The following is a 23,743-nucleotide window of genomic DNA, read 5'->3' on the forward strand; positions in this document are numbered from 1 at the left end:
TTGCTGGTGGGAATGTACGGCTGTACAGGCGCTCTGAAAAAGTCTGGCAGTCTCTTTTAAAACTTAAATATGCAGTAACCATACGACCTGGCAATTGCACTCCTAGACATTTAGCTAAGAGAAAAGAAAACCAATGTTTACACAAGAACCTGTAATGAATGTTCATAGCAGCTTTATTTGGAATAGCCAAAAACTGGAAACCACCCAGATGTCCTTAGACAGGACAGTGAGTATATGATGGAACACCACACAGCCATCAAAAAGGAATGAGCCATTGACACGTGCAACAGCCTGGAGGAGATTCCAGAACATTATGCTGAGTGAAAAAAGCCAGTCCCAATGGTTACATACTGTAAGACCCCATTTATACAACATTCTTGAAATGACAAAATTATAGAGATGATGGACAGATTAGTGGTTGCCAGGAATTAGGGATAGTGGCCAGAGGGGGTGGGGGGGCTCTAATAAAGGGTCTGTTGGAGGGAGATCCTAGGGAGGAACAGTTCTGTATCTAGATTGCAGTGGTGGTTACACAAATCTACATGTGATAAGATGCTATAGAACTATATGCCCACATTGCACCAGTGTCAGATTCCTGGTCTTGATACTGCATTGTAACTATGTAAGATGTAATCATTGAGGAAAACTGGGTGAAGGGTACGTGGGACCTCTATCTTTGCAACTTCCTATGAATCTGTTAATTATTTCAAAGTAACAAGTTACTTAGGAAAAAAAAAAGCAATAGCTCTAAATGCAACTTGGTGTCCTGGATTGGATCCTGCAACAGAAAAGGGACATGATGGAAAATCTGATAAAAATCCAAGTCTGTAATTTACTTAATAGTTTTGTACCCATGTTAATTTTTTAGTTTCGATAAATGCACCAAGGTTATGTGAGATATTCAGGGAAGCGGGTGTGAAGGGTATATGATCTGTGAACCCAAAATAATTTTAAAGAATAAAATCCTGATGCCTGGACTGGTTAAATCAGAATCCCTGGGGGATGGGCCCCAGGTATCAGTATTTTTAATTTGCCAGGTGATTTCCAATGTGCAGCCAAAGTTAAGAACCACTGTTCTGGAGAGACAGAATTTTAAAGTATCTACTTCCCACCTGGGTTTGCTCCTGGAGAGAATTCCTTGAGAAAAGTCTCTCAGTGAGCATGCCACTGTTTTTTGGCCTTCATTCCCACTGATCCTGGGTAAGGACCCAAATACCTTTGGGAAAGGTTCCAGAAATCCTGCCCCCTCCCCATCCTTGGTCCCCGTGATGCCCTGGTTTCTGCGCAGCTGAAGCACTGTGGAAGGTGACTTTAGGTGAACCAGAAGGCGAGACAAATACCTTCTCGTTCCCGCTTCTCTAAAACCCCAGAGCTAGAAAAGGAAAATGGCAAAGAGCTTGAAATGTTTCAGAGATCTAAGAAAAACTCCGATGTCATGTTCTTTTTTCCAAAGGACGGAGAGGGTTCTACCTGGTTCACAACCAGCCCTGGCCGCCCTGGCCACCCTCCACGCACCTGACAGCCACACGGCGCCCCCAGGGGGGCCACGGGCTGCCCTCCCCGGAACCCCACGACAAAGGCTTAGGTGCAGCAGAGCAGTCCCTTCCTCCCACGTGTGACCTCTTCTTAAAACACAGGAAACGACAATACTGTTAGTGGCGACTGAGCCAGGCAGGCTGAGGAGTGGCAGGAGGAAGAGGTTCCTCAGCCCCGCAGGGCCAGCGTGAGAAAGCCACCTGCACAGGAGGGAGCGGGGCTGGTGTGACAGGCTTGCTTCCAGGTTTGGCACATGGGACAGGCTGGGCACGTGCTCTGAAGCATGGCATCGTAAGGGAAGCCTGAAAGGTCACGGTGGCCAAGGCCACGGATGTGAACCCCCAGCCCACACTGGTGCTGCCAGCAGCAGGAGGCTGGCAGATTAAAAGCAGAGAGAGAACAGGTCACGGCCACAGAGAGGCGGTAACCGTGCACTCACGTGGTGGCTTGGCCAGAAGAGGTATAAACACACTGCACTGTCACAGGGAGGCTGGCACAGCGACTGGAGGTGGCACTGTTCCTTTCATTCCGTTCGGAAGCAGGCCTGGAGGGCTGGCCCCGGCGGACCCCCATCTCCTAAAGGGGGGCAGGACCTGCTGAGGCTCCTGGCACCAGCCTCTGGTTCTGAGGGCAGCCAGGACCCGCGTCCACGAGGGCCATCTAAAACGTGGCCTGCAGGGGATGCGGACAGGCTGGCAGGAAGCCGCTCCTTGGCTCGCTCCAGTTCCCCACGTGATTGTCCGTTCCCCAGACCTGGGGCTGCCTGCCAAGCGGTTAAACTCCCGGGTTCCGCCCAGGGCTCTCCTCCGCCGGGAGGCCGGGTCTGCTGTGGCTGGACCCTAGAGGGGAGACGGAAAATCGGCATCGGAGCCCGAACAGGCAGCGGGTCCCCTGACCCCAGGTGTTCAGTCCTCTTTAGGACGGGAAGGGGCAGGGGGGCGGGGGGCCGAGGAGCCTCAGGCCTCCTCGGGAGACATCGAGGCAGAGCTGGGAGCATTTAGCTAGGAAAATGCTCAGCCTCGTGAGAGAAAACCACTGCCGGGACGGATGCCATCACTGACAGGCAGGGCTTCTGCCGGTGGGAGGCCGAGGCCATAAGGCCAGGCAGGAGGCGGCTGCCCAGACAACACAGCAGGCGCTGGGAGGGAGCTTTTGTTTCCAAGGCTGAGCAGGCATTTCATGGTCCCTCTGCCCTCCAGAAAAATGAGAAGTAGCAACAAGGGACAGGAAGCAGTGCCCCCCACCTGGGGGGAGAGGTCTGCATGGCCCCCAGCAGCTAACAGGCTGGCAAAGGAAAGCAAAGAGAAGGTAAAGTAAAAGGCAAGACATTTACCTTGCATGTTGTCTTAAAACAAAAAATGCTCACTAGTCCACAGTCAATTATCAACTGCAGTTTCCAAATGTGCCAAAGAGGGAAAGGCCTACTGGGAAAGCTAGAGAGAGGAGAGGGAAAGGGAGAGGAAGGGGGAGGGGAGGGAGAGAGGGAGGGGAGGGAGGGGGAGGGAAGAGGGAGAGGGAGGGAGAGAGAGAGAAGACCAGCTATGGAGCTGCTCCGGCAGAACCGCTCCGCTCGGGCAGCTTGGGCAGCACGGGCAGCACCGCAGAGTCAGGGCCGCGGGGGCGAGAGCGGCCCAGGAGGCCCGGTGTCAAGCTCGGACTCTCCCTGGGAATCCCGCTCTGGGACTGATCGATGTGGAGGGGGTTTTCCGAATGTGAAGCGGCGGACCAGGGCTCCGGAAGGTGTCTCTGTAAAGGGCCAGTCTTCTTAGGCTTTGCAGGCCTCGGGGGCAACGAGGCAACTCCACCTGCAGCCGAGTACAATCCCTCAGCAGATGGGCACCTCCCGTAAAACGTTCCGAGAACAGGCAGATTTGGCCCTCACGCCATTTGCCGACCCGGCTGAAGGCAGCTCAAGATCATCGTGCTTTCCAAGCATTTCAGACACTTCTCTGCTGAGGAAGCTAGAGCCAGTCACCCAGAGGATGGCTCTGACCTGCACCGTTTCAGCAGCGCCCCGGGGACGCGTCCAACACGTGTAGCAACACTGAGCTCCCCGGGCAGCGAAGCAACAGGTTAACAGAGATAAAGTGCAAGACCCTGAGGGCCGCCCAGGGCCAATGTCAGGCCGCACACTTGGGGGCAAATCACCAACATCACGACTACAGAACAGGGGCTGCTTGGTAATCCGTTACAAAGAGGAAATGGCCCATGAGCCACTAAAAACGATGCTCTCAGAGGACTGCCTCACGAGCCACTGAAGCCACAAAAGGATTAAAAAACCTCTGGGTATGTGATAAAAGATGAAACGAAAGGAAAAACCAGGATTCTTAGATTTAAGTTTGTACCTTATACACAACCTGTGCAGTCAGAGTAGCAGATGGAGGAAACCCAAGCCAAAAGGCTCACACTTTGAAACACAAAAACGTCCTGGCCTTTGAGACCCGGGTCTAACCTGATGGTGCGAACCTGATGGTGCGAACCTCTGTGTGAGGGGTGCCTCGCAAAATAAAAGACCGTCACAGCGGGTAAACAGAGGCGCGGGCTCCGCCCTAAGAGGCGAACGAAGGGTCCGTTCATTCCAAAAGGACCGCGACCAGGCCCGGATCCAGGACCCAACTCAACCCCCCAGGGTCCTTCACCAGCACCACAGATGGGGCTCGCAGGAGTGGAGCCACCGACGCAGCTCAGGAAGCACCTTTCCATTATAAAAACACGTTTCCCTTCTCAAACGTGGGTCCGGTAACCAAGGTGCATCGAAGCCAGAGTGCCCATCTCTCCCGGCCTCCGACTCTTCACCTGTAAGATGGGCGTGACAGCTACCACCTCTTAAAACTTCAGGGAAGTTTTCTTAGATGAGTCAGGACGAGGAGAGCACTTAGCACAGTGCTTGGCATGGGAAGTGTTCAGTTAAGAGCTCGGCGTCCCCACTGCAGGGTAAGGGGGATGGAGCACAGGCAGTCAGGCCCCTGCAGTTCCTTCCACGGCCTCTCCCAAGCCCCGCCAAGCCCCGGAAGACCTCAGACCCCAACCTAGGAGCTCGGTCAGCATAAAAGTACCTTCTTGAATAACAAGGACAAGAAAGTTCCCTGATGTGTTTTACCACTCCCACCCAAAGCCCACCCTTCACAGGCTCCTTTTTTATTTTCCCTCCTTACACTCTAAGGGTGGGGTTTCCCATCCCACTCTGCAAAGTCTGTTTCTTCCTGCTCCCAGTGGAAGGCCTGGATGGGACCGAACGCCACAGGAGGTGCTCTTCTGGGTTTTGGGGATGGTGTCCACCAGCCACCTACCTTCAGAGCCAGGCCCACTGGTGACCCAAATCTTCACTTTCTAGGTGACCTAACCCTAACCCCAAATGACCCAATACAGCCCCTGAACGTGACCATACTCCCACTTAGCAACTACGGTTAACCCTTGAACACCTCAGGTTTGAACTGCATGGGTCCACTTATATGCGGATTACTTTTCAATAGTAAATACTCCGGCACCACACAGGCTGTAGCTGGTTGAATCTGCGGACGTAGAACCACAAATACAGAGGACCGACCACGTTATACACAGATTTTTGACTGCGCAGAGGGTTGGCGCCCCTAACCTGCTGTTGTTCAAGGGTCAACTGTATTCTCTAATTAAATCAACCCACCCTACAGGCCCTGGAGAGAAAATGCTGACTTACGTGCTCCTACTCAGAATGTCAGCTGACCTATAGCTCAGCGGTGACGAGTTATTAAAAACACAAGAAGGGGGCTTCCCTGGTGGCGCAGGGGTTGAGAATCTGCCTGCTAATGCGGGGGACACGGGTTCGAGCCCTGGTCTGGGAGGATCCCACATGCCGCGGAGCAACTAGGCCCGTGAGCCACAACTACTGAGCCTGCGCGTCTGGAGCCTGTGCTCCGCAACAAGAGAGGCCGCGATAGTGAGAGGCCCGCGCACCGCGATGAAGAGTGGCCCCCACTTGCCACAACTAGAGAAAGCCCTCGCATAGAAACGAAGACCCAACACAGCAAAAATAAATAAGTAAATTAATAAACTCCTACCCCCAACATCTTCTTAAAAAAAAAAAACACACAAGAAGGGAGAGAGAAAAGAACGGGGAGACAAAAGGGAAAAAGAACAAATGTAGGGCAGGGCGAGGGCAGAGAGAGCAGGTCTGTGTGTGCAGCCAGGACGGCAAAGGGCACGCTCGCCCTGGGGTCAACGCCGCAGGATGCAGCCGCACGGGGCTCACCTGTGGCTGCGGCTGTCTTGTCACCAAGGAGCCGGGTCTGGCTGCCTGGGACGGCCTGGAGGTCCGCGTTCTCAGGGGACTGCGGCACGGCCTGGGCTCGGGTGGCCAGGAGTGCATTGAGGTACTGCAGCCGCGTGACCTGGGGCACAGGAAGCGTTGCAACTCGTGCAGCTGGACGAAGAAGGGGAGGTGAGGGGCCACACCCCTCCCTCCTGCCCTCAAGCCCCCAAACCAGGGTTGGGGGGTGGGGGGGTGCGGGGCGGAAGTGTTGTTAACATCTCCAAGGAAGCTGGGCGCTTAGGCCCACCAGCAGACAGAGGGGCCAGGCCATCCACCCTTCACAGCAAGTACAAGGTCTTGCTCTGGGAAGTCTCAGATAGACTCAATCAGAATTTATTCTTAATCCATTCAAATGTGTGACCAGCTGGTCTAGCCCTCGGGGACGCAAAGCTGGTTAAAAGCCAGCACCAGTGAGCAGCCCAGACGGTCACCTTGATGAGCTGCAGGTCAGAGAGGGCCCTCACGGTGTAGTCAGGACAGTATGCAGACAAGCGGGTGCCTTCGGCGGGCTCGGGCAGCGGGTCGTGGCGGATGGACTGGAGCGAGGACACCGGGGACTGGTGAACTATGAGAGGATAGTGGGTGACGGAGCAGGCCAGCCCCACCCAGCCTCTGAGATCCACCCCACAAATCACCCTGGTGAGGGAGTACAGCCAGGGGCTCTGAAAAGGATGGCCAACATGCTCCTCCTGGGAAAAGCTGTGCAGGGGTGGGGAGAGCAACAAAGATGAGCCCCGAAGAAATGCTGCCCCACCCCCATGCAGCCCGCAGACGAGAGGGCCAGCACGCCCCAAGGCAGACTGCCTTGCAGGAGGCGCGGGATCTGCAGGAAGGACAGGCCGGACGCGGGGCACTGGAGAGCCTCGGCAATGCCCATCCCGCCGCCGACCCCTGCCTCCAGCTCTGGGACGGCTGCAGCTTACCCGAGGACGGCGCCGTCAGGGCGGACACTCCATAGTAGGTGAAGGCCCCATTCTCGAACTTCAAGCCCTCTTTCCCGATCTCCACCTCAACCCTGCCCTGGGAGGTCGGGGAAGAGGGGGAGGAGAGAGGGACAGGGAAAGAAAGAGGTGGACAGGTTATCCTCCCTGCCAGCAAAGAGCACAAGGAGAGAGCACTGACCCCACTTATCCAGGGCGGGTGCATCTGGATCTTCCTTCCTCTTCTCAGACCCTCCCCACTTCCTAAGCAAGCGGCGGGCTCCAGGCCGGGCTCGCAGGTACCTGCAGGATGAGGATGAAATAGTCCACCGGCTGGCTGCGCTGGTACAGGTAGTGGTGGGCGGCCAGGCGGTCGCTCTCGTCAAACCTCACTTCCTGGTTGACGCTGGGATGCTTCAGCAGGTGCAGCAGGACCTTCTCGGAGATTCGCAGCGGGCTGAATACATCCACCTCTGCCCCACAGGGGAAACAGGTGCGGGGACAGTGTCCACCGGGCCCAGCGCAGCCCGTGTACCCGCCCGCCTCCCGCTGCATGCCTCGGCTCCCCCAGCCTCCCACAACACCCACCCGGCCTCAGCTCTCCGCCACCCACAGAGGAGCCGCCTTCAAGTGACCCGAGCTAATGACAGGGCGGCAGAGAGAGTCGCCAAAGTTCTCCTGGACACCCTCCTGCTTACTGGGAATGGGGTGGGGGGGGTCTCCTGCTCCACTGGCCGGTGAGCAGGGACGAGGCCCACCCTCACCCTCACCTCGGGAAAGGAAGCGCTGGGTGGCCAAGAGCAGCTGAGGCGAGATTTTCACTTTATAGTCATCGTCAGACACCTTGAACAGGGAGAATTCCTCTTTCTGCCTGAGAGGGGCGCTCAGAGACACAGGCTTCTTCTTCACCACGGTGTCTCCTGGGGCGGGGAGAAGAGGGCCTGCTTAGGCTCCAGCAGCCCTCCATCAACATGACTGGACCAAGGGGCACGTTGCCTCTCCCTCCCCCCAAGGCCTCGGGGCTCCTGTGGGGGGACAGCATCAGGGCACTGCTGTCTTGACAGCACCTGGCGGCCACTCCACCCAGGCAGTGATCTGGTGCCTGGTCAGAGGGGTGGCAGCTTGCATTCCAGCGATGTCCCGAGAAGTAGCAGAGAGGCCTGCTCCCTCCTCGGAGCTGGGAGAAGATAATGCCGATACGATGGCAGACAGCTTATGTAAAACAACAGGCCCCTCGCTAGAAAGCACACGTTCGAGGATTACTGGTGCCAAACAGCCGCTAACCTGCAGACTCCGTGCCTATGGCACTCTGAGATGCCAAACCAAAAGGCTGCATTTGGGGGACAGACACGTGGGCAGAGATTCACTTCCAAGCTCACAGGGCAGGCAGCTCAGTGTCCCAGGGGGCCCACGTGAGGCCCGCCGTCAAGCATGGGCTCTGTGTCTGCCCTGCAGACCGCAGCTGCCATCCCAAGAGTCAGGCACTTCTAAAACACAATCACAGGCCCCACGATCATGTATTTGGGGAAGAACCTCTCAGCAGTAAAGAATGGGCTTCTCTGAGAAGACACTTCTATACAACAGAACAAGAGAATGCAAACGGACCAAGGAAGATAAAGACTGGGAAAAAGCCCGTTAAAGGCAGAGCTCCGGGCAAGCCCTGGGACTGCAAAGCCACCCATGGGACACACCCCCGTGGCTCTGCGTCCAGGCACACGTGTGAGCCCTCCCTCCTGCAAGGGGCAATCCCGGCCCACGCAGGGGTAAGGAGACGGGGCCTGGGTACATGACGGCTCTGACCCGAGATCCAGCCCCGCTTCTGACAACACGGAGACCTGCCATCCTCTGATCCACACGTCTCTGTAAGCTCGAAAGACCGGCTGAGCCAGAAAAGCGCCAGGGCCACGACTCACGGTAGTCTTCGGACTCGTCCAGGATCTCGGACTTGATGATCTCCTCGATGACGTCCTCCAGGGTGACCAGGCCCAGCACCTCGTAGAAGGGGTCACCTTCGCCCTCGTTGTTCACCTTCTGCACGATGGCCAGGTGGGACTTCCCTGCGGGGAGGGACACCTGCATTACAGCTTGCTAGGGGGCCTCCTGTTTTCCTTAGTCCCATGTGACTGGCCCACTACAAGGACAGAGGCTGATGTCTATGTTCCCACAACAGGCCAGGCACCAGGAGAGACTCTTCCTAGGTGCCCGTGAGGAGTAAGTCTTGGACCCCATGTCCACCTGCCCAAGTCCCCCCAGGCAGCGGCGGAGCTGGAGTCACCCCGGGTCTGTGCGACTCCACGCCGTAAACGTGGTTTAGACAAGGATGCATCCCGACCAGAACAGACACCGTAAACAGCCGCAACCGGACCGTGGACACAGGGCGCCGACACCAAAGACGCTGGCTCCCCGGGGACAGTCTGAATGCGGAAGCTGAGAGGGGCCACCCCGCCTGAGTCTCCAAAGGGAGCGTTCCCAATTCTGAAGGCTGCCCTGTATTTCCAGAAGCCGAGGTGCATGAAAGTCACCCAGGGGATGAAGATGATGATAATCGGCCAGTTAGAGCCCACACTGTGCGGGAGGAAGAGCAGGAAGCTGCAACTCTTCTCCTTCCTCCTCTGCATCCTCCTCAGGTGAGCTAACTGCTTGTTTTACGAGAAAATGTAAGCTTGAGAAAAGCCCGGCCTCAGAGTGCTGGGGACTGTTAGGGAAACTTCAAGAATATACTCTGTTTCGGGTAAGTGCTTTTTCTCCATAAAGCTTTATGCTTGTCCAAAAGCCACAGAATGTGGGACTTCCCTGGCGGTCCAGTAGTTAAGACTTCGCCTTCCAATGCAGGGGGTGCGGGTTCGATCCCTGGTCGGAGAGCTAAGATCCCGCATGCCTCAGGGCCAGAAAACCAAAACATAAAACAGAAGCAATATTGTAACAAATTCAATAAAGACTTTAAAAATGGTTCACGTCAAAAAAACCATTTAAAAAAACAAAAACAAAAAGAAACAGAATGCAAGCCATACAGGTAATTTAAAACTTTTGAGTAGCTACATTATAAAAATTAAAGAGACAGAAATGAAATTAATAGTATTTTATGATCAACTTAATATAATCAAAATATCGTTTCAACATGCAGTCAATATAAACATATGAATAGATATTTTTCCTTTTTTGGGCACTAAGTCTTTGCTATCTGGTGTGTGTTTGGCACTCACTGCACATCTCAATTCAGACTGGTTACCGTTCAAGAACTCAGCAGCCACTTGTGGGTAGTGGCGACTGGAGTGGACTGTGCAGGTCTAGGATATGGCACTGAGACCAAACTCATGTCAAGCATGCCCCCACCCCTTTTTAACAGTATTTTTTTTCACTGAAGTACAGCTGATTTACAATATTGTTAGTTCACACCGTGTACAGCAAAGTGTTTCAGTTATATTTTTTCAGATTCTTTTCCATTATAGTTATTACAAGATTTTGAATATAGTTCCCTGTGCTATCCAGTAAATCCTTGTTGCGTATCTATTTTATGTATAGCAGTTTGTATATGTTAATCCCACACTCCTAATTTATCCCTCCCCCCTCCTTTGGTAACCATAAGTTTGTTTTCTATGTCTGTTTATGTTTTATATAATTTGTATTATTTTTTAGATTCCACATAAAAGTGATATATAATATTTGTCTTTCTGTCTGACTTACTTCATTAAGTATAATATTCTCTAGGTTCATCCATGTTGCTGCAAATGACATCACTTTATTCTTTTTCGTGGCTGAGTAGTATTCACTTGCATATATACCACATCTTATTTATCCATTCATCTGTTGATGGACATTTAGGTTGCTGCCCCTTTTTATTACTAGTGAATAAAGCATAGGGTAAAAGCCGGCCTGGACCTGCATGTAAAGGGGTGCTTGCTTCAAGAATCCTTTGGTAAAGCAAAAAGTCACGCTCACCTCTTTGTATGAATCCTACTTTACATACCTTGGGTTCAATGACAATGTAGTGATTGGGTTTAGAAGCGCATGCTTTGGAAGCAGCTGCCTCATTCTTTCAGCATCCGTGCCCCCTGCCCCGCCCCCAGTAATCAGGTATAGGAAGACCTCTGCTCCAAAGTTGGAGGGAATGAAAATGTCAAGAGTCAAGCAAAAGCTATTATTATTAGACCACTAACCAGATGATCAAGAAAGGAAGGAGGCTGTAAAAGGATAAAAAGATCACATTTACTGCATGTCATCAAATCCAAGATGTCATCAATCATGAGACATCCTGGTTACAGAGATGTTAAAATACAAAAACAACGTGCAACTGAGAACTGAAGAAATGCAGTACAGGCCTACGTCATTTCAATGTGCTTCGCAGATACTGCTTTTTTTTTTTTTTTTTTCCCCAACAAACTGAAGGTGTGTGGCAACCCTTCGTCAAGCAAGTCTGTCGGCACCATTTTTCAGACAGCATCTGCTCACTCTGTGTGTCACATTTCGGTAATTCTTCCAGATTTTCAAACTCCATTATTATTATATCTGTTAAGGCGATCTGTGATGTTACTATTGTAATTGTTTTGGGGGAGCGCCACCAACTGCAACCACATAAGACGGGGAACTTGATAGATACTGTGTGTGTTCTGACTGCTCCACCAACCGGTCATTCCCTGTCTCTCTCCCTCTCCTCTCCTCTCTCCCTGTTCCCTGAGACACAATACTGCAATTTAGGCCAATTAATAACCCTACAATAGGCTCTAAGTGTTCAAGTGAAAGGAAGAATCACAGGCCTCTCATTTTAAAACAAAAGCTAGAAATGATTAAGCTTAGCAAGGAAGGCATGTCGAAAGCTGAGACAGGCTGAAAATTAGGCCTCGTGCACCAAACGGCCAAGTCGTGAATGCAAAGGGACAGTTCTGGAAGGAAATTAAAAGAGCTACTCCAGGGCTTCCCTGGTGGCGCAGTGGTTAAGAATCCACCTGCCAATGCAGGGGACACGGGTTCAGAGCCCTGGTCCAGGAAGATCCCACATGCTGTGGAGCAACTAAGCCCGTGCGCCACAACTACTGAGCCCACGTGCCACAATTACTGAAGCCCGCACACCTAGAGCCCATGCTCCGCAACAAGAGAAGCCACCGCAATGAGAAGCCTGCACACCGCAAAGAAGAGTAGCCACCGCTCACCACAACTAGAGAAAGCCCGTGCGCAGCAACAAAGACCCAATGCAGCCAAAAATAAATAATAAATAAATAAATAATTTAAAAATTTTTTTAAATAAATAAGAGCTGCTCCAAAAAATAAAAATATACAAACAAGCAAATAAATGTGCTACTCCAGTGAACATGTGAATGGTAAGAAAGCCAAACAGCCTTCTTGCTGATATGGAGAAAGTCTGAGTGGTCTAGATAGAAGATCAAACCAGCTACAACGTTCCCTTACCCAAAAACCTAACCCAGTGCAAAGCCCCACCTCTCAATTCTATCAAGGCTAAGAGAGGTGAGGGAGCTGCAGATGAAAAGAAGCTACCAGAGATCGGTTCACGAGGTTTAAGGAAAGCCGTCTCCATAACATAAGAGAGTAAGGCGAAGGCAGCAAGTGCTGAGGTAGAAGCTGCAGCAAGTTACCCAGAAGCTCTAGCTCAGATCATTAACGAAGGTAGTTACACGACACAACAGATGTTCGACGTGGACAAAACCACCTTATATTAGAAGAAGATGCCATCTAGGACTTTGACAGCCAGAGAGGAAAAGTCAAGGCCTGGTTTTAAAGCTTCAAAGGACACGCTGACCCTCTTGTTATGGGCTAATGCAGTTAGCAGGTGATTTTAAGTTGAAGCCAATGCTCACTTACCATTCCAAAAATCCTAGGGCCGTTGAGAATTACGCTAAATCTACTCTGCCTGTGCTCTATAAACTGAACAATAAAGGATGACAACACATTGGTTTACTGAATATTTTAAGCCTACTGTTGAGAGCCAATGCTCAGAAAAAAGATTCCTTTTCAAGTAGTACTGCTCATCAGCAATGCACCTGGTCACCCAAGAGCTCTGATGGAGCTGTATAAGGAGACTAATGTTATTTTCACGACTGCTAACAAAACATCATACTGCAGCCCATGGATCAAGGAGTAATTTCAACTTTCAAGTCTTATTAAGAACTACATTACATAAGGCTACACCTGCCATAGATAGAGATTCCCCTGATGGATGTGGGCAAACTCAATTGAAAACCTTCTGGAAAGGATTCACCATTCTAGATGCCATTAAGAACATTCATGATTTATGAAAAGAGATCAAAATATCAACACTGATGGGAGTTTGGAAGAAGTTGATTCCAACCCTCATGGATGACTTTGAGGGGTTCAAGACTTCATGAAGGAAAGTAACTGCAGATGTGGTAGGACGAGCAAGGGAACTAGAATGAGAAGTGGAGCCTGAAGGTGTGACTGAATTGCTGCCATCTCAGGATAAAACTTTAATGGACGAGGAGTTGCTTCTCATGGATGAGCAAAGAAAGTGGTTTCTTGAGATGGGAACTACTCTTGGTAAAGATGTTGCAAAGACCGTTGAAATGGCAACAAAGGATTTAGAACATCATATGAACTTAACTGATAAGGGGTTGTGGGGTTGGCAGGGTTTGACAGGACCGACTCCAATTTTGGAAGAAGTTCTACTGTGGATAAAATGCTACCAAACAGCGCTGGGTGCTTCAGAGACATCGCTGGTGCACGGAAGAGCCAACTGATAGAGCAAGCTTCACTGTCACCTTAAGAAACTGCCACGGCGACCCCAATCAGCAGCCACCACCCTGATGAGCCAGCAACCACCAACACGGAGGCAAGACTCTCCACCATCAAAAAGTTTATAACTCGCTGAAGGCTCAGATGGTGGTTAACATTTTTTAGCCATAAAGGTTTTTTAGTTTGATTTTCTGCGGGACCACGCTGCACAGCATGTGGGATCTTAGTTCCCCAACCAGGGATCAAACCTGCTTGCTTACTTGCTTACTTTCTTATTTATTTATTTATTTTTGCGGTACGCGGGCCTCTCACTGTTGTGGCCTCTCCCACTGCAGAGCACAGGTTCCGGACGCGCAGGCTCAGCGGCCATGGCTCACGGGCCCAGCCGCTCCGCGGCATGTGGGATCTTCCCGGACCAGGGCACAAACCCGTGTCCCCTGCATCGGCAGGCGGACTCTCAACCACTGCGCCACCAGGGAAGCCCTATGATATCTTTTTCTGGTTTTGATATCAGGGTGATGGTGGCTTCGTAGAATGAATTTGGGAGTGTTTCTCCCTCTGCAATTTTTTGGAAGAGTTTGAGAAGGATGGGTGTTAACTCTTCTCTAGATGTTTGATAGAATTCACCTGTGAAGCCATTTGGTCCTGGACTTTTGTTTGCTGTAAGATTTTTAATTACAGTTTCAATTTCATTACTTGTGATTGGTCTGTTTATATATTTTCTAATTCTTCCTGGTTCAGTCTTGGAAAATTGTACCTTTCCAGGAATTTGTCCATTTCTTCGTGGCTGTCCATTTTATTGGCATATAGTTGTTTGTAATAGTCTCTTATAATCCTTTGTATTTCTGCAGTGTTGGTTGTGTGATTTTTCCTTTTTCATTTCTAATTTTATTGATCTGAGTCCTCTCCCTTTTTTTCTTAATGAGTCTGACTAAGGGTATATCAATTGTGTTTATCTTCTCAAAGAACCAGCTTTTAGTTTTATTGATCTTTGCTATTGTTTCCTTCGTTTCTATTTCAGACGCGGAGTTAGCATCTCCCCACAACTAGGGCGCCTGCCGTCTGCTTGTGGGGGACTCTGACCCCCAAGGAGACGGGAGGAACCCCAGAGTGAACTGGTAGGACACAGCAGGAACAAGGGGGGAGGAGAAGTGGAGGCCAGACAAGATCAGCGCCCCTGAGGCCAGGAGATCAGGAGAGGCAGGTGGGAGGGACTCTCCAGGAAGAGCAGGAGAGCAGTGGAGGGCAATCGCATGGCCCACTTGGGCCGGGGAGCCTGCTGAGCTCCCAAGCTGGTTCTGCCCTCCAAAGCCCCATCCAGGCTGTGAGGGTCCTGGGGGCACAGGAGGGAGAACAGGGAGATCAGGAGAGGCAGGCGGGAGGGGTCCTGCCGGAGGAGCAGGAGAGGACCGGAGGGCAACTGCCCCGCCCACTCAGGCACAAGGAGCCTGCCGAGCTCCCAGACCAATGCCCCGCCTTCCAAGGCCCCTCCAGGCTGCGTGGGTCCTTGTGGGCATAGGAGGGAGGCCAGGTGGGGATCAGGAGAGGCAGGCAGGAGGGGCCCTCCAGGAGGAGCAGGAGAGGAGAGAAGGGTGTTTTCCCCACCCACCTGAGCCCAGGAAGCCTGCTGGGCTCCCAGGTGAGATCCCCTGCCCTCTGAGACCAGGGGTGTGGGGCCGCCTGGGCTCCTTCTGTTCCTTGAGCCTAAGTCCCACCCCCCACAGCCCCCAGGGCCTTTTCCAGCCCTGTGGGTCCTGAGCATAGGCCCCGCCCACCACCCAAACCTCGCCCTTGCTTAGGCCCCGCCCTCCACAGCCAAGGCCTTCCCCCACCACCTTTTTTTTTTTCTTTTCCCTCCACCTCTTTTTACTATTGTGGTACTGATGTACCTTCCCGTTGTTGACTCATCTATATTTTTATTTCTAACATATCTAACTATGTTATCTGTTAGTTTCCTAGTCTAATTTTATTTTTTACTTTGTTATTGTTTTTTATTTTTTATTTTTGCCACCACACACTGCTTGCGGGATCTTGATTCGCAAGCCCAGGGTCGGGCGGAAGCTCCGGCGGTGGGAGCTCCGAAGTCCGAACCATCGGACTAACAGAGCATCTCAGACCCCAGGGAATATTCATCAGAGTGAGGTCTCACAGAGTTCAGCACCAAGACCCAGCTCTACCCAACAGCCTACAAACTCCAGTGTTGGAAGCCTCAGGCCAAACCAGTAAAACAGGAACACAATCCCAGTCATTAAAAAAAGAGAGACGGCAAAAAATGTCACAGATGAAGGAGCAAGGGAAAACCTACAAGACCAAATAAATGAAGAGGAAACAGGCAATCTACCTGGAAAAGAATTCAGAGTAACGATAGTAAAGATGATCCAGAATCTCGGAAACAGAATGGAAGCACGGATTGAGAAAATACAAGAAATGTTTAACAAAAATCTAGAAGAACTAAAGAACAAACAGAGATGAACAACACAATAACTGAAATGAAAAATACACTATAAGGAATCAATAACAGAATAACGGAGGCAGAAGAATGAATAAGTGAGTAAAGACAGAATGGTGGAAATAAATGCCAAGGAGCAGAATAAAGAATGAAAAGAATTGAAGACAGTCTCAGAGACCTCTGGGACAACACTAAACACACCAACATTCGCATTACAGGGGTCCCAGAAGAAGAAGAGAAAAAGAAAGGGTCTGAGAAAATATTTGAAGAGATTATAGTGGAAAACTTCCCTAACATGGGAAAGGAAATAGTCACCCAAGTCCAGGAAGCACAGAGAGTCCCATACAGAATAAACCCTAGGAAAAACACCCCAAGACACATATTAATCAAGCTAACAAAAATTAAATTCAAAGAGAAAATATTAAAAGCAGCAAGGGAAAAACAAAAAATAACATACAAAGGAGTCCCCATAAGGTTATCAGCTGATTTTTCAGTGGAAACTCTGCAGGCCAGAAGGGAGTGGCAGGATATACTTAAAGTGATGAAAGAGAAAAACCTACAACCAAGATTACTCTACCCAGCAAGGATCTCATTCAGATTTGATGGAGAAATCAAAAGCTTTACAGACAAACAAAAGCTAAGAGAATTCAGCACCACCAAACCAGCTTTACAACAAATGCTAAAGGAACTTCTCTAAGCGGGAAACACAAGAGAAGAAAAAGACCCACAAAAACAGACCCAAAACAATTAAGAAAATGGTAATAGGAACATACATACCGATAATAACCTTGAATGTAAATGGATTAAATGCCCCAAACAAGACAAAGACTGGCTGAATGGATACAAAAACAAGACCCATATATATGCTGTCTACAAGAGACCCACTTCAGACCTAGGGACACATACAGACTGAAAGTGAAGGGATGGAGAAAGATATTCCATGGAAATGGAAATCATAAGAAAGCTGGAGTAGCAACACTCATGTCAGATAAAATAGACTTTAAAATAAAGACTGTTACAAGAGACAAATAAGGACACTACATAATGATCAATCCAAGAAGAAGATATAACAATTATAAATGTTTTTGCACCCAACATAGGAGCACCTCAATACGTAAGGCAAATGCTAACAACCATGAAAGGAGAAATCGACAGTAACACAGTAATAGTAGGGGACTTTAACACCCCACTTACACCAATGGACAGATCGTCCAAACAGAAAATAAATATGGAAACATAAGCTTTAAATGACACAACAGACCAGATAGATCTAATTGACATTTATAGAACATTCCACCGAAAAGTGGCAGAACACACTTTCTTCTCAAGTGCACATGGAACATTCTCCAGGACAGATCACATCTTGGGTCACAAATCAAGCCTTGGAAAATTTAAGAAAACTGAAATCATATCAAGCATCTTTTCTGACCACAACGCTCTGAGATTGTAAATCAATTACAGGAAAAAAAACTGTAAAAACACAAATATGTGGAGGCTAAACAGTGCGCTACTAAATAACCAAGAGATCACTGAAAAAATCAAAGAAATAAAAAAATACTTAGACACAAATGACAACGAAAGCACGACCACCCAAAACCCATGGGACACAGCAAAAGCAGTTCTAAGAGGGACGTTCATAGCAATTCAATCTCACCTCAAGAAACAAGAAAAATCTCAAATAAACAATCTTACCCTACACGTAAAACATAACTTTTATATACACTGAGAAACCAAAACACTTGTATGACTTGCTTTACTGTGGTGGTCTGGAACTGAACCCACAATATCTCCAAGGCATGCCTATACTTAGGGCTTGCTTACTGCGTGCCAGCCACCAAATGCTTTATTCATTTATTAACTTACCAAACCCTCTGGCAACTCTATACGGCACATATTATTATTTGCATTTTACAGTTCACAGAGAAAACTGAGGCCAAAAGAGGTTCAGTGACCCTGCCAAGCTAGAACCCAGGCAGCTGGCTCTGAGTCCACTCTCCTAACACCCCCCCCCACCCCACTCAAGTGACTTTCACTGAGGAGAACAAAAGACTGAATCTTAGGAGCCCCCTCCCCTCTGGGAGATAGGCATGGTGCCAAGTTCAGGGCCCCACTGAAGAGAAGCCAGCAGCCCTCTTTAGGGGCTCTACCATCCTGGAACAAAAATTAAAGGCGGAAATGCCCACATTAAGTTCCCTCCCCACTTCCCAGGAGGAAGGGGCTAGGGGTCCCTGGGGAACTGTCTGCCCATTCGTGCTGAGACAGAGGCACTGAATGAGGAACGTGGCATTTCCAGACGCTTCCCACCCCTTGGTGTTTGGGCTGGAATGGCTCACACCGGCAGGCAGGCAGCACTGCTACGAGGGCCCCAACAGCTCTGCCACGGGATACAAATCCGTTAGGCCACGTCAGGAAGGCTGAGGCTCGACACACAATGTGGGTCAACGGTCTTCTGGGATTTCGGGAGCCAAAGCCCAGGTTCTAGATGGCCATCTGGGAGCAGAGGACCCACTTCAGCCCCCTTCTTCCACAAAGCCAGTCCCTTTGGCAGGTTACCTACAGGAATGACTAATTTCTACCTTGCTTTCAAAACTTCTATAAAATGGGCGCAAGGTTCTCAGTGATGAGATGATTCAATAATGAACAGAAGACAGAAGAGCCCTCGCAAGGTCCCCCAAACAGCGGCCACAGGATCTAACCTTAAGGCAGGATGTCTGAGGGGTCCAAGAGGCAACCAGAAAGGAGTGAGGGGCACACAGAGAACGGGAAGCTGGAGGGATTCAAGCTTCTCATCTGATGGGATAAAACGCCCTGAAGATATGGGGCCCCCTGGCTGGCTGACTGCAAACACGGACACAGGCCCCCAGACAGGTGCCGTCGGCTCTCCCCGCGAAAGCTCTACAGAGCCGCAGGCCAGGGGGAGATGGCACACCTGCCGACGTCGACCAGGAAGCTCTGAAAAGCTCTAGAGTTCTGATTTTAGTTAGCAGGCTCGAGAACGCTCACAAACGACAGGGGTGCTAGAGGACCCTTCCATAGTGCCTATTTTCTACGACATTCCTAAAAATGCAGTTGGCGATGGAATTCCTCTGCCTTCCCTCTTTAGCGTTTTTTTAAAAAAACTGTCTGAACGTATCCTGTGAGAAAAGTACTATGTGACCATCCCTCACAGATGTCTGAGCAGGTCTGACTCTTCAGAGTTGGGGCAATCCTTTGGCTTCTGAAAGGCAATGAACCACAACTCAGGGTTTAAAGCAGACTCCGAAAAGCGCACCCATCCTAATCCCTCCTTTGGCTGAATGTCCTTGAGGTCACTGGTGGTTGTCACTGGGGGTTGGCAAAGAAGGCAGGGGTTAATAGCTTTAAAGAAAATACATGCTACCTACTACACCTCCAAAGTACGCGCTCCCCCCGGCAATGCCTGCACAAAACAATCAGCTGTCACCTCAAGTCTGCACAGTGACTGAGGGGCACCTCACCGGGGAAGGTGCCTCTCCCAGACTATACAGTTCCAAAACTGTGCTCTGAAGGAGAGAAAGAAACAGGGCCCAGAATGGCAGTAACTGCCAAGATGCCAGGGCCTCCAGCGTCGGGAATTCAGAGGGACCACCGTCTCATACACTCGGCAGAGAGACAGGAAGGGGATCGGTTCCTAAAACCGCACGCACCAGGGAGGCTGCGATACGCCCTTTGTTCATGAGCAGAGGAACGATGAAGAGTATTAGACTAACGAGGACTTTAGTGAGGAAACGTAAAGCGATCTGCCAAAGGACTGCACTGCACGAGAGCAGAGAAAGCCCAGGATATCACAGGAAAGACGTGGCCATCTTGCCCTGAGAATGGCCCTCACTCTCCACAGGAGGCAGGAGGCCGAGGGGACTGAAGAGCCCCCCATTCAACCTCCAGACTGCACCCCTCCCGCACCGCCTTCTAGAAGGAGGCTCTCCAGAGCCGCCCCAAGGCCACCACCCCAGAACAGAAGCAGCCTGCACTGGCCTTCCCTCCCTACCAGCAACTTCCTACCAACACTTCGACCTAAACCCACTCGACTCCCCCATCTTAAGATCCCCCATCTTAAAACCAAAGAGCAGAAGGCCTCCTGCCCGCCCAGCCTCTCCCAGCCACTGCCCCCTGGCTTACGCTCTGCAGCCATACCTCCCGGAAGGCCTGTCTCCTTGGGCTGTCGTGCTTCAATCCCCAGCACCCCACTCCATGGCCCCACAACTGCTCTGCAAAGGTCAAGGGTATCCTGGTTGCTGGATCCAAAGGACATGACGCCAGCCTCTCTCCTGATCACTCTCCTTCCCTTAGTTTCCAGGGCGTTCCCGGGTCTGGCTCTCCTCCGCAGCCCCTCCTCTCTGCCCTCCACCCCTTCCCTGCTGTGCCCCTCTTTAAGCGCTGCTTCCTAGGACCACTTCAACACAGACGTCCAGATCCTTCCCTCCTGCTTGGGGCTTTCACTTGCATCTCACTGCACATCAACTAATCCTAGGAGCCTGCCTCTCGGGCCACTGCAGAGCCACAAATTCCCGTGTCCAGAACGAACTCGTCTGCCTGCCACCCGCCACCGCCCCCAAGCCCTCTCTTTCCTGCGTGTGCTCTGCCTCAGGGAAAGTCAAGGCCACCACCAAGTCAAAATGCACATTCATCCTCAGCTCCTCTTCTTGCCCCCCAGTTCCTGGGCTAACCACAAAATCCTCCTAAGCCCATCTTCAAATGCCCTCTTGGGTTACTCCTCTCCAGGCCCGCTGTGCACCCCTGTTCGGGCTACCACCACCTCTCACTGGACCCCCCAACCACTGGGACCCCCCAACTGTGGTCTCCACACCAGTCAGTGATCTGTGCAAACCACTCGGATGGTGCCACGCTCTGCTCAGTCACCGCCCTGGTGGTCAAGCCCGGCCTCCCCAGGGCCTCAAGCTGGAAGGCAGCAGGGGCAGGATGGTACCCTCCCCTGCTGACTCCAGGGCCTGCACGGCTGGCCACCAGGCCACGAGAATCCCCACTGCCTCAGAGACTACAGTACTACTCAGAGACAGAGTACTTGCTACTGGGGGGTGCTGCCAGGCCCCCGACCCAGCCTCCTCTCCCCAGTGAAGGGCTGCGTGGCTACTCTCTGAAGAAACAGCCAGGAGCTTATCAGAGATTCTCTAGCAAAGCAGCCAGGGCTGCCCATCAAAGTCTCCCACCGAGATCCCCAGATACAGTAGTCCACACAGTTACTGCCTAACTTCAACACCCTTCAGCAGGAGGTGGTGCGCGAGAGCGCCCACTAGTGGCCTCCATACAGCAGTGCTAATGCAGGAGTAACATAGTCACTACTGCAGAGCTTGGCCTCCCTGCCCTGACAGTCAAGGGGCTCACAGGGGCCTGGAGACTTCACAGCTGCCAGGAAGATGAGGGGGAGCTGCTCAGTTCTCCGCCGCAATTAGTCTTTAGGGTGAAGCTCATCCAGAGTCCTGAGGTGTCCCCAAGCCCATCCTGCAGTTCAGGTGTGAAAAGCCTGGCTAGTGGCCAAGTGTCCTCTGGGGAGGACACCCAAGCCCAACAACGGAGAGGGAGACTGCAGGGGAATCCAAACCTTCACAATGCGAGAGTCTCAGTTTTTACCAGGGTGAAAGGAGAGGGTGAAAATATGGAGTTAAGAGAGAACTTGAGACCTTACTCGGGGTTTAAAAAAAAAGTAATGGGAGACTAATTGGTATCCATCAAGTTGCTTCTGGTGAAATTACAGTGGAAGTTTCTTCCACACCTGTAGAAAAACATTTACCAATCATTCCTTTTCCCTTCCTTTTACCAATCAGGAAGGTAGCAGCCCATCAGTGACCTTAACAATGATGCCCTGAAAACATCACAGGACCAGATACTTTTATATCATATGTGTGCAGACAGCAGCGTCCAGGTACCTGAAGACTATACTCTTCTATGTTCTTTCCGTTTCTATCCAAGAGTTTGGACCTGCTACAAAGCCAAAGGCCACAGAAATGACCTGGTAAAGAGCTGGAGAGTTAGAGCCAAGTAGACATACCTCCCCAAACTGGGGGCCTGCCAGGAGAAGGGGACTTTTGCTGTCTATAGCACTGTCAGTTTCAGAGCCACAGCCTTTAAATGATATTTCGAAGGGTCATTCGGAGCTGCAAAGCCACCCTCTTCATTAAAAGGGCCCTTAGAGGCTTCCCTGCTCTCCACGAGGGTGGGACCCTTCCCCACAAGCTTCCCTAAACCCCCACTCCTTCTGTAGGGCGCTGACATGCGAGTCCCCTCCGCGATTCCCCGGCCGTTACCTCGTTTGAACTCCTCCAGGACGGCGTCCAGCTTGGTGTCGTTGAAGACGAAGTGGAGTGGGTGGCTGTAGAAGCGGGTGATTGTGCTGAGCGGCGTGCAGTCTTCGGGGTCCACGAAGGCCAAGTCCTTGAGGTAGAGCATGTCCACGATGTTGGAACGCTCGTCCTCGTACACGGGGATGCGCGTGTGGCCGCTCTGCATGATGCTGGCCAGGACGCCGAAGTCCAGCACGGTGCTGGCGTCCAGCATGAAGCAGTCCTCGAGGGGCGTGAGCACGTCCTCCACGGTCCGGCAGGGCAGCACGCCCTTGCTGAGATCGCTATAGGGGTCGCTGCCGCCGCGCGCCAGTTCCAGCACGCGCTCGCGCAGCCGCCCTGGCCGCGCCGCCAGCTCCAGCAGCTGGCCCACGGGCAGCGCCACGGGCAAGGTGAGCAGCACTGCCAGGCGGCTGAGGATCAGTGCGCGCGGCGCCAGCGCCAACGTCCAGCGCCCGCTCACGGCAGCCGGCACCACCTCGCCCACCAGGAACACGAGCCCCGCGCTGCCGAGCACTGCAGGCACGGCGCGCTGGCCGGCCGCGCGGTACAGCAGCACCGCCAGCGCCGCCTGCGCCAGGCTAGCCAGCAGCAGCAGCGCGCCCAGGGCGCAGCCGGCCCAGCGCCGCGCGGGCTCCAGGCGCCGCGCCGCCGCACGCTCCGCCTCCGAGCCGCTCTCGCGCAGCACCTGCACCTCGGCTGGCGCCAGCGCCAGCGCGCTCAGCTGCAGGCCCCGCGCCAGCGCCGCCAGCGCCAGCAGCCCCGCCGCCCCCAGGCCCAGAGCCCAGGGCGGCGCCGCCTCCTCGGCTGCCCCGCCGCCCGGCTCCACACGCACGGCCAGCAGCGCCGAATGCGGGCGCACGGCCTCGGCGCGCAGGCGCAGCAGCGCGCGCCACTCGCCCGTGGGGGCGGCCGCCTCGCCGCTCGGCTCCCCGCGCACCGCCAGCAGCGCCGAGTGCGGGCGCACAGCCTCAGCGCGCAGGCGCAGCAGCGCACGCCACTCGCCCGTGGGGGCCGCCGCCTCGTCGGACGCCGCGGCCGGCCCGCCCTCGGGGCAACCCGCCCCCTCAGGGGCCACCCAGGACCAGGAGCTGTTGGCGAAGCCCGAGCCGAAAAGGCGCAGGCGGAAGGTGGCCTCCGGAGCGGCCCGCATCTCCCCTCCGCGCGCCCACCCCGCGCCCGCCGCTCCGTCCTCCTCCAGACAGACACCCAGCACTCGCGGGCCCGACGCCGCCTCCCCGGCGGCGTTGCCCAGGCAGAGCGCGGCGAGCAACCAGCCTAGCCGACCCGCCGCCGCCGCCGCCGCCATCGCCTGCTGCCCCCTCTCGGCCTCCCGCGCAGCCTACCCCTCCGCCTCCCCCGGGCCAATCGTCGCCAGCCCTGGCGCCTCTTCCGCCAATAGGCGGCGGGCGGGGGCGGGCCCCAGGGTCGGACTAGGCTGCGCCGGGGAGTAAACAAGCCGCGGCGCGATCCCGGGGCGGGTCGGGGGCGTGGGGCTCTCGGCCCCGCGGGGCTCGGCCGCGATTCCCGG

The 23,743-nt window shown here is 52.7% G+C and overlaps 1 protein-coding gene across 3 annotated transcripts; it reads right to left on the bottom strand.

The window, feature by feature from the left end:
* Window positions 1-2,176: 2,176 nt before the first annotated feature.
* Window positions 2,177-23,594, bottom strand: CNNM3 (cyclin and CBS domain divalent metal cation transport mediator 3). Of its 3 annotated transcripts, XR_013830978.1 has the most exons (9): window positions 22,177-23,594; window positions 8,658-8,801; window positions 7,515-7,664; window positions 7,048-7,217; window positions 6,748-6,844; window positions 6,256-6,389; window positions 5,765-5,903; window positions 2,870-2,969; window positions 2,253-2,375 (listed from the first exon to the last, which is right to left on the bottom strand). XR_013830978.1 is itself a non-coding variant. In XM_079940418.1 (8 exons), exons 1-8 carry the CDS (start codon window positions 23,519-23,521, stop codon window positions 2,311-2,313), a joined length of 2,244 nt encoding a protein of 747 aa, XP_079796544.1. In that variant the 5' UTR covers window positions 23,522-23,594; the 3' UTR covers window positions 2,177-2,310. The 3 variants fall into 3 exon arrangements, 2 of the variants coding, with proteins under 2 accessions (XP_079796544.1, XP_079796543.1); XM_079940418.1 differs by lacking the exon at window positions 2,870-2,969 and having other exon boundaries at window positions 2,177-2,375; XM_079940417.1 differs by lacking the exons at window positions 2,253-2,375; window positions 2,870-2,969 and adding an exon at window positions 2,995-3,341.
* Between the last annotated feature and the right edge of the window lie 149 nt (window positions 23,595-23,743).

Source organism: Stenella coeruleoalba (assembly GCF_951394435.1).
Source record: "Stenella coeruleoalba genome assembly, chromosome: 13".
Taxonomy (NCBI): Eukaryota; Metazoa; Chordata; class Mammalia; order Artiodactyla; family Delphinidae; genus Stenella; species Stenella coeruleoalba.

What these genes read in the sequence shown, in the direction of transcription:
- CNNM3 (XM_079940417.1), bottom strand. Translation starts at nt 23,521, where the DNA reads ATGGCGGCGGCGGCGGCGGCGGGTCGGCTAGGCTGGTTGCTCGCCGCG. An exon ending in CCAGCGCTTCCTTTCCCGAG is followed by an intron (nt 7,218 to 7,514) that starts GTGAGGGTGAGG and finishes CCTGTGGGGCAG; the next exon opens with AGGTGGATGTATTCAGCCCG. An exon ending in ATTTCATCCTCATCCTGCAG is followed by an intron (nt 6,845 to 7,047) that starts GTACCTGCGAGC and finishes CCGACCTCCCAG; the next exon opens with GGCAGGGTTGAGGTGGAGAT.